General features: G+C 41.8%; 3 protein-coding genes across 3 annotated transcripts; all 3 read left to right on the top strand.

Moving 5' to 3' along the window:
* The first annotated feature begins 622 nt into the window (after positions 1-622).
* Positions 623-1,232, top strand: LOC116654689. Its single transcript, XM_032450223.2, has 2 exons — positions 623-849; positions 910-1,232. The coding sequence occupies exons 1-2, from the start codon at positions 768-770 to the stop codon at positions 1,230-1,232; spliced, it is 405 nt and encodes a 134-aa protein (XP_032306114.1). The 5' UTR covers positions 623-767.
* Positions 1,233-1,464: 232 nt separating this feature from the next.
* LOC6495051 lies at positions 1,465-2,177 on the top strand. The gene is made up of 2 exons (XM_014907647.2): positions 1,465-1,543; positions 1,609-2,177. The coding sequence occupies exons 1-2, from the start codon at positions 1,474-1,476 to the stop codon at positions 2,175-2,177; spliced, it is 639 nt and encodes a 212-aa protein (XP_014763133.1). The 5' UTR covers positions 1,465-1,473.
* Positions 2,178-2,531: 354 nt separating this feature from the next.
* On the top strand, positions 2,532-3,363 carry LOC6495052. The gene is made up of 2 exons (XM_001959129.2): positions 2,532-2,661; positions 2,735-3,363. The coding sequence occupies exons 1-2, from the start codon at positions 2,604-2,606 to the stop codon at positions 3,361-3,363; spliced, it is 687 nt and encodes a 228-aa protein (XP_001959165.1). The 5' UTR covers positions 2,532-2,603.
* The last annotated feature ends 5,335 nt before the right edge of the window (positions 3,364-8,698 follow it).

Raw genomic sequence — 8,698 nt, 5'->3', positions numbered from 1 at the left:
CGCTTGCCAAATCGGGGCTAGGAATAGATAGTCCTGCTAGCATCCCCCCCTGGTCCTATCAGGCTCGGATTTGGCCTGGAAACAGATTTAAGTATGCAGTCGTAAGCCATAAAATCAGCTTAATACTTCCGCCGAGCCACAAAATCTGAATTTATAGTCAACACACGAATAATGGGGGAAAAAAGGTCAAATACCAAACCCCGATTTATAGGACACCTAAGGCCAAGCTTGTCTACATTTAATATTGTCCTAAATAAAGTCATTTAGGTAGATAGACAAATATTTGTTTCCATGTCTTAATGTTTTTTAAATTGTATTAAATTTTTTAAAAGAAAATAAAGAATTCTTCTCTCAAAATCAGAAGCCAAAGGTTACATAAGATTCCTCCGATTAACTCGTCAGGTGGAGCACCATGTGACCCCGTTTAATGGGCAGGTCATCTGGCCTGGAGAATGTTTTTTGCCCCCAGGCGTGTGTTGTGATAAATGCTAATCCCACATCGGGCTTTGCTTTCGCCTTCTTTGCTTCTCATTTGGCCAGTTTCCATATTCATATCAACCAAAGTGAAAGTGCTTGATTGGAAAAGAAAAAAAGAAACGAAAGAATATTAATAACAAAGAAATCTGCCGGCTTTTAAAAACAAATGAACGTCAATGTTGAGTGATTGCTGCTGGCTCTGTCAGTGATTAGTGTTTATGCAAATGAGTCTTATTAAAAATAGTATAAATCAATGTTAAAGTCGAGGGCCGGGTTTGTTTTGCTTCTGAATGATGAGCAGGAATCATATGTGGAGGAGGTCGCTCTTTATGGGCTTCATAATTTTCCTTTGTTGTTTTGGAAATCTCTCAGGTAAAAATCAAAATGGTAATACACTAAATCCATTAACTACTTATTAAACTCATTTCCTAGCAAGACGTCTGATATTGCAACCAATAAAGTCCCTAGAGATGAAGGATTTGGAGAACTCTCGATCGGTGTCCAGTGGCATTGCTGGCTTGGCGGGCTTTGCTCTGGGACTAGGAAAAGCCCTTACTGCAGTTTTCATATACGATGTCATAACTGCCAACATTACGGAAACGGAAGAGACTCAGGTCGCAGGAAATAGTGTTTCCCTCAGGGAGATATGCTTAAATACCGAGGGATCTGAGGTTTATTTCGACAAGAGGGAGGAAAACATTCTCCAAGGACCCAATGCTGATGTAACCTGCATAATCTATCCAGCAAAAAATTAAATAATTGAATAGAGCCATCAATAAATAATAGATTTAAAAACTATACTTGGAACAAAACCAGTTTTAGGGCAGCTGCTCTGTCAGAGGTCAGATCTCGAGGTATTTTTCAATGGAATTTTTCGATTTGCATATGCAAAATATGAAACTTTCTTTGCCCTGTCGTCACACATAAAAGTCAAACAGAACGCATGAGTCTCTTCAGTTAGATTTCTGCGAGATTGTGCTTGAGATCACCCCAAAGATGAAGTTGTTCGGGAATGTGGCCCTTTGCCTAGTTATCCTCACAGTGAGTTGTTTTGCTGGGACTGAAGGTGAGTTGTGATAGAGTGAAAGTGAACACAGTGCCCCAACCGATCAATATTTATTCCTTTGGCAGCTCGTCGCCTCGCCCTCCGTCCACTGTCAACTTGGGAGTTAAGAGATGCCCTCGATGAATCAGGAATAGGGGCAGATACTCCTGCTGGAAAATCCGTAGTATCGGGATTGACGGGTCTTGGTGGACTTGCTCTGGGAGTTGTTAAGGGTATCGGTGGCTCCATTCTTTTCGATGTGGTTACCTCGAACGTCACCATCGATTACCTGACAAGCTTGCTGAACTCCACCTCATCATCGAGCACTTCCAGTAGCAGTGGCACCGCCCAGGAAATTTGTTTCAACAGCCGGAGTGTCGATGGAGATATTATTAATGGCAGAAGCAATGATGAGGTCTATGACGACATAGAACCCTCTGGGGAGTGGAGACAATCTACCACTAGTGTCGCTACTGGGGCAACCGGTACAACAACATCAGGGTCATCAGGCATCACTTGCATTGTCTTGGGTTCCAAGGGTTCCCGGCGGCGACGACAACTATATATTCGATCCGGAACCCTACGATCTGAGTCCCCCAGACGCCGCAGGTCTCATCGGCAGTCACACCGCAGATTTCGAAGGAGTAGGCGTTAAATAAACCGCGTCTATTATTATAGTTCCATAGTTAAGACTATTTATTTATTGTATTTAATTATTTTACTATATTTATTAAAATCAAAAAAATATACTACAAAGTCGAGAGTTCCTTTTTAAGAATCAATGAAGATCTATAATCATTTCGGTTATAGAGCAACATCATTTTTATTGACCAAGGTAACTCGACGGCTAAAAAATGTCGTCATTAATTTTCTAATTTACTTTTTATCATGTTTCTATTAAATTAAAATATTTCACCTGGCAACAATTTTGAATTCATAAAACCAGTTTTCGGGCCATAACCTTTTGTGAGGTCAAAACTTCTTACTTTCTTTGACTTCCGATCAGCCTTAAAAGTGAAACAGAATTGGCAGGCGCTTTCAGTTTGGATTCAACTATATCTCGTGAAAGATCGGAACGGAGATGAAGTTTTTCGGAATAGTAGTACTTTCCTTGTTCATTTTCATAGTCGGGACTGAAGGTAAATCCAAAGAGTGTCAGTGTCTAAAAGAACCATCAAATTCTATAGATTTCTAAAAAATATCCGTCCACAGCTCGACGACTGTCCCTCCGCCCGCTGTCAGCTGAGGAGCTTAGAAGTGCTCTTGATGAGTCCGGCATTGGAGCCTACAGTCCGGCTGGAAAATCCGTAGTCTCCGGCTTGACGGGTCTTAGTGGCCTTGCCTTGGGAGTTGTAAAGGGTATTGGTGGCTCTATTCTCTTCGATGTGGTTACCTCGAACGTCACCATGGAGTACCTCACGAGCCTGCTAAACTCCACCGCATCCTCGAGTACTTCCAGTAGCAGTGGCACCGCTCAGGAAATTTGTTTCAACAGCCGGAGTGTCGATAGAGATATTATCAAAGGGAGGAGCAACGACAAGCACGACGATGGTGTAGATCCCTCGGGAGAGTGGCGACAAGCCCCAACAACTTCCTCGATTCCAACAGATGCGACAATTCCAACAACTTCGACTGATATTACCTACACAGGTACCTACACAGGACCTACTTCTTCTTCTCCTACCACAACCTCGAGCGGTAAGACCTGTATTGTCTTGGGATCCAAGCTGGGGATCCGGAGACGGCGTCAGCTGGAGATTAGACCCGGAACATTACGGTCTAGGTCCTATACACTTCGTAAATCTAGTCGGAATCGGCACACCAGAAGAAACAAGTTTTAAAATCGCTTCATTAAAGAGTGTTGGACTTTAAACTCTTCTTTGTTTTCAATTGGATGGAATTGGCACTCTGAAAGCTTCAACTGCCAAGGCTTGAAGGTAAAAGCAATTTCACATTGCTTTAACTTGACGTATTTATTGATTTCAATTAGTTTATTAAATTTTAATTGTTCGGCCTGCCGTTGGGAGGGCGGGATTTCACTATTAATGGTCGAATGACTTAAGGAAATTTTGGGATTGACATATTTTATGATTTTCTGACATGCACTCTCTGGCCTAAAGGAAGTGGGTTTTGCTTTTAAACCAAGACCTTCTCATATGTGTAGTGCACTGAGAGACCTAAATGGAGACTTCTTTTTATCCAATACCAGAATTTATTTGTTGAGCGCCCTTTAAGTTCATTTGGCTTGCGAAAATATTGTTTTCGGTGTGGGAATTCGCACCGTCACGCATATCGCAGTGTCAGGATGGTTATTAATACAATCAGCCACGCACGCAGCCTGCTTACCCCCTGGCCCCTCATCGTCCTCCCGGTCCAATCTCTTTCGGCCCGGATCCTTATGTAAACATTGAAATGTCATTGCCGTCGAGGGCAGCGCCCGGCCACATAAATCCTCCTTGGCCACAATTTATTAACTTTAACACTAGCCAATGTCAATGGCCACCATTTACCCATATTCCACAATTCTGCCAGCGTCCAGATATTGATTTTGATGAGAAATTTATGTGGCCGAAGGACCTCAACTCAGGACCCTAGCTGGCAAACTATTAACTTTGAATCTCCTTTCACGGCGAGCCAGTGCAGTGTTTATGTTATTGTCTGAACCCGAAACCTGTCTGTGTCATTGCTGGAATCAGAATTGCATTAGGGAATATTTATTATTAATGTTAATGCGTTAAAAGTCCTTTCAGAGTTGGGAAAAGTGGTAAGTGGCTTAAGGAGGCAAAGGACTAACTATTCTCCCAAAGCAAACTAGACTCCTATTAAGGGTGTACCCGAAGAATATTGGACTATCTTTGTTGAAATTATTGCTCATTTTCGGAAAATCAATTAAGATAACCTACCTTAAGCCCTTACTTAAATAATTGTGGCGGAATGAACTAAAAATGTCAATGTTCTTTGCTGACCTTCTGAAAAGAGTCGTAATCCATTAGCTTCCTAGTATAGATAGAGTCTATAATTTGAGCCAATTGTACTGCAATCAATAACTAATTTAAGAAAGTTCGACTTGATGACATTAAGCTGTAGGAATGTCCTTTGGCTTGTATGTAAATGTGCAGACATATTCATGAGCGTATCAGCGGCAAAACTACAATTATTGTGCACTTTACCATCGTTGAGAAAGCTGGCTTAATGACCAAGACCATGACCCCAGCAGAGCAGTTGGAACTCTCTGGCTATCACCACCTCCCCGCCGCCCTGAACCGTCTCCAGCTTGGTCCAAATTGCGTACTAAATGCGCTAAATTACTAACTAAATGCCGCAAGTGCCGCCCCCGGGCATGGCTTGAATTTCACAAACGAACGCCCTTTTTGGGCGGCCGAGGTGGGAAGGTTAAGGGGGAGGGGGCTTAAGGCCAGAGGGGTTGCTCGGCTAACGTAAAGCCAAAAACTGAAGTCAAACCCAAAGCGAAAGCGAAAGCCAAAGCCAAAAACTGCCGACAGTCGATGACATTTGAGCGATAAGAAAAACTGTTGTGTGGCTTAGTTGGTCGGGCACGGCACCCCCTTGTGATTTTCCACAATTACGTTCGAGGAGGGTGGCAGCAGGAAGAGGGTAGCAACAGGGGCTGGAGTGGCAACAGGGCCAGAGGTCCTGGCGAATATGCTGTTCCTGTTTCCTTGGTCCTTGTGGTTGCTGCTGGCATTAAGTATGCAGGCGTGTGAATTGTATGCCAAGAAATACAAATAGTTAACGCTCCTGACGTTCTTTTTGTTGTTATTTGTTTTCCTTCTGGCCTTTTCAGCTCCTTTCCAGGCATTTTTACAGTTATTTTTACAGCATTGAAAATTGTTTTAAATGTTAATGTTGATGTTGTAGCTGCTGCTCTGGCTTCTGATAATAAAATCGCCTTCTGCTTGCCTGCCGCAGGAAAGTGCGAATGTGCGAGGCTGGGGGTCAGGAGGCGGTGGCGTCCCAAAGCCAACAAATAATTGAGATGTTTTGCAAGGGGATTGAGTGTTGTCACACATGCCTTTAACACTGACAGAAATTTACAGGCTAGTCTCATGGATTTTAATAAAAAATGGCTTGGGTTTCTATTATTATATCTTCTACAATAAATTTAAGTTCAAATAATTAAATAGTTTGTAAGAAATGAAATTAATATAATTACATGGGTATATAAAAAAGAATAAAATGTTTATGAATTAAAAGTTTAAACGTTTACAAGAATAAACAAATGTTTTAAATGATAACCTCCCCCAACTACAGTTATAGTATTTCTCTCTGTGTAACCAGCCCCATTTCTGCATCCCCCGTGGCCGAGAATCAGCTGTGAAGAGCTCGCACTTGTGTTAAATTATGCGGGTTTGATTTTTATTGCAGTGCCGCTCATTTCTTTTCCTTCGCGATTGTTTGCCTTGCTTTGGTTTCCTTTGTTTTATAGGCCTCCCCTGGAGAGCGGGTAACACGCACACACACACACACACACACACGCAAACATACACTCGAAATCAAAATCATCTCAAAAGTATAAACACGTCAAGGGGGGGAAGGGAGTGGTGGTTGGGCCGATGTGGCGGACACGCGTGTCTGTGCGGCTGTAATTTGGCCACGCCTCGTTGCCCTGACGAGCTGTTGCTTGGCATTTCAATTAATGGCACTTGCCACCCCCGGTCCTGGGACCTTCTCGGTTATGGATCCCCCCCAAAGGGTCATCACTTTCACCGCTGCACTCCTAATGAAGCCATCTCTGGGTTAAGCTCCAGCTCCATCTCCATCTCCTGCACCAGCTTCACTTTCAGCTGAAGTATAAGGGTGAGGATGAGGGTGGCACTTATGCACTGATGTCAACAGGATGCGAAAGATATAATTACACTTAAAATATTGGGGTAGGGTTTTTAAATAAAATTTTAAAATCCTTCTAGTATCAAGGGCAATTTAATTCAAAATTTTTGGGACTATTACATATCCTAATTATAATTTTGGTTTGGTTTTTCCATCATCTTGTATTACTCAGAATTCAGGCAAACTTTGTAGACATGAAACTCAATAATATTGAATTACAACCTATTAGACTTGAAGTAACTTTAAGGTCCTGTCAGGTCCTGTGTGTCGGCTAAAGCTCCCTTTTGTTTTGCTGAGTGTGCGATTGCATCTTCGTGCGACACGTGACCGCAAGGATATAGTCTGAGCCGGGATATGCCGCATCGCACGCCTTAATAGATTTTTGATTTGTTTGCTCAGCTCACTCAAACCCTCGACCTCCGCCGACCCACCCGGATCCATAGCCGAATCGAAATCCAATTGTGAGTCGCGCGTGCGTCTCTGATTGGAATAATGATTTGGCAAACGAAGCTAGGAACATAAACCGCGCCAGATTTTTTCCAAACAAAATTTTTTTTTATTTTGTTTCGAGAGGGGACTTTCTTGTTTTTGTCAATATAGAAAATCAATAGCGATATTTTTGTTCCACACTTTTTTTTTTGGCACGCCACCGATGTTAAAGCAGCCGAGTAATTCAATAAAGAAATCACGCAAGGAGGCAGGATACCAGCTTAGGGAAAAGCTTCTGTTAGGTGAATTGAACGCTCAAGGCTCCGAAGACGAAGATTAAAAGCGAGACCTGAAAGTTTGTCTGTTCTTTATTTTGTGGAAAATGGCTGCGTTGGTAGGGCGAGGTATTGGGCAACATTTTACAAATTGTTTCAATTAAAAAGTTTACTGATTTTGCCTTTTTCGCCTTTAACTTTATCTATAATCGGCTTGCGATTGACACGTGCCACCATCGCCCCATCTTGGTAGTCTTGGCCATCGTCCTTCCCTAGATCGGTCGGCTATCGAATGGGAATAATCGCTTCTTGGGGCGCTAATTGCGACGACCTTGGTTGCGGGGTATTTATAAGCCCGCAAGTCGATTGCACAACAGTCTATTCGACGAGGTCTGCCGTAAGCTGGGAAAGCCAAAAGCTGGGCCAATTAATTAAATATATAATCAGTTGGAAAAAAAGTTTTACCAATCTGCAAATATATTTCACAGTCGCTAATTAATTTAATTGATTTAAACGCTTCGGCTTGACCAGTCGAGGGTGTGGGTCCCGAATCGAGGCTATCGAGTGCATTTGATCTGTTTGTTTGTTTAAAATTAAATTGACTTGTAATTAAAAGTTTCGCAAATTGATTGAAATTCTCGTATGTGCTCGTTCTTTGTGTGGAGAGGTTGGGGAGTCGATAGGGCTTTGTTTCCGAATAATAAAAACCACCAAAAAAGGGGGAGTTGAAGCTAAAACTGGGTAATTACAGGCATTAATTAAAAATGAATTTTTTGCTGGTCAATTGAACTGAAGAGAACTTGTAACTTGCCAGCCAAGTCACACTTTGCCGGAAGTAACTTTCACTCAGGGATATTTTCTCTTTGGCTTTCACTTGTATAAGAGTCACGAGGAAGTCTTATACGTTCATTTAACTGACCTATGCCAGGATTTAATTTCTTAGTTTTTGTTTTGGGCATAGTTCTTAAGTTTATTTTATTAAAAATTAATCAGTTTTTGATAGTCTATTTTATATAATTTTCCCTATTTTCCTAAGAAAATAAAATTGAATTAAAATGTTGCAAAAGTATTGCTAGCAAAAACCCCAAAAGCATCAAGAAATCTTAGATTTGTTTAAAATTCTGTTTTATACACAAATATTTACATTGGTGGCAAAAAAAAATAAACATTTCACACTTTATTCAAATAATAAAGTTTGTGTTTATTGAATAAACATTTGAAAACAAAACACATACGCTAAAATATATAATTTTCTTTCAAGAAATGCCTATTTATCTAAAAATTAATTGTATTTGTTTATCCACCTGAGCTGAGGAATAAAAATAAATAAAAATACTTCAATAAGCTCAATCGAGGACTTGCAATAAACAAACAAAGAGTCTTAATAGCTCCACTCCAAGATTCTTGGCAATTTCGTGCTCCAATAACCCGAGCAGGCTCAAAGTCCCCACCATATCAAGCCACCCACCCACTCACCACCCGCCTGGTGGCCTTTCTCTCTTTGGGGCACTCTCTTAGCCCGTAGCCGAGGCCCAAAAAGGTGGCCCAAAACCGAGTGGCAGCCGACGACTAACGGTGGCATTCGTTTCGCCTGGTGGCGACCCGACCTCCGTCCGCCATACAG

This window comes from Drosophila ananassae, chromosome 3L, assembly GCF_017639315.1.
Source record: "Drosophila ananassae strain 14024-0371.13 chromosome 3L, ASM1763931v2, whole genome shotgun sequence".
Lineage (NCBI taxonomy): Eukaryota > Metazoa > Arthropoda > Insecta > Diptera > Drosophilidae > Drosophila > Drosophila ananassae.
This window is presented reverse-complemented; position numbering and strand designations above follow the sequence as displayed.

What these genes read in the sequence shown, in the direction of transcription:
- LOC116654689 (XM_032450223.2), top strand. Translation starts at nt 768, where the DNA reads ATGATGAGCAGGAATCATATGTGGAGGAGGTCGCTCTTTATGGGCTTC. An exon ending in TTGTTTTGGAAATCTCTCAG is followed by an intron (nt 850 to 909) that starts GTAAAAATCAAA and finishes CTCATTTCCTAG; the next exon opens with CAAGACGTCTGATATTGCAA.
- LOC6495052 (XM_001959129.2), top strand. Translation starts at nt 2,604, where the DNA reads ATGAAGTTTTTCGGAATAGTAGTACTTTCCTTGTTCATTTTCATAGTC. An exon ending in TTTCATAGTCGGGACTGAAG is followed by an intron (nt 2,662 to 2,734) that starts GTAAATCCAAAG and finishes ATCCGTCCACAG; the next exon opens with CTCGACGACTGTCCCTCCGC.
- LOC6495051 (XM_014907647.2), top strand. Translation starts at nt 1,474, where the DNA reads ATGAAGTTGTTCGGGAATGTGGCCCTTTGCCTAGTTATCCTCACAGTG. An exon ending in TTGTTTTGCTGGGACTGAAG is followed by an intron (nt 1,544 to 1,608) that starts GTGAGTTGTGAT and finishes TTCCTTTGGCAG; the next exon opens with CTCGTCGCCTCGCCCTCCGT.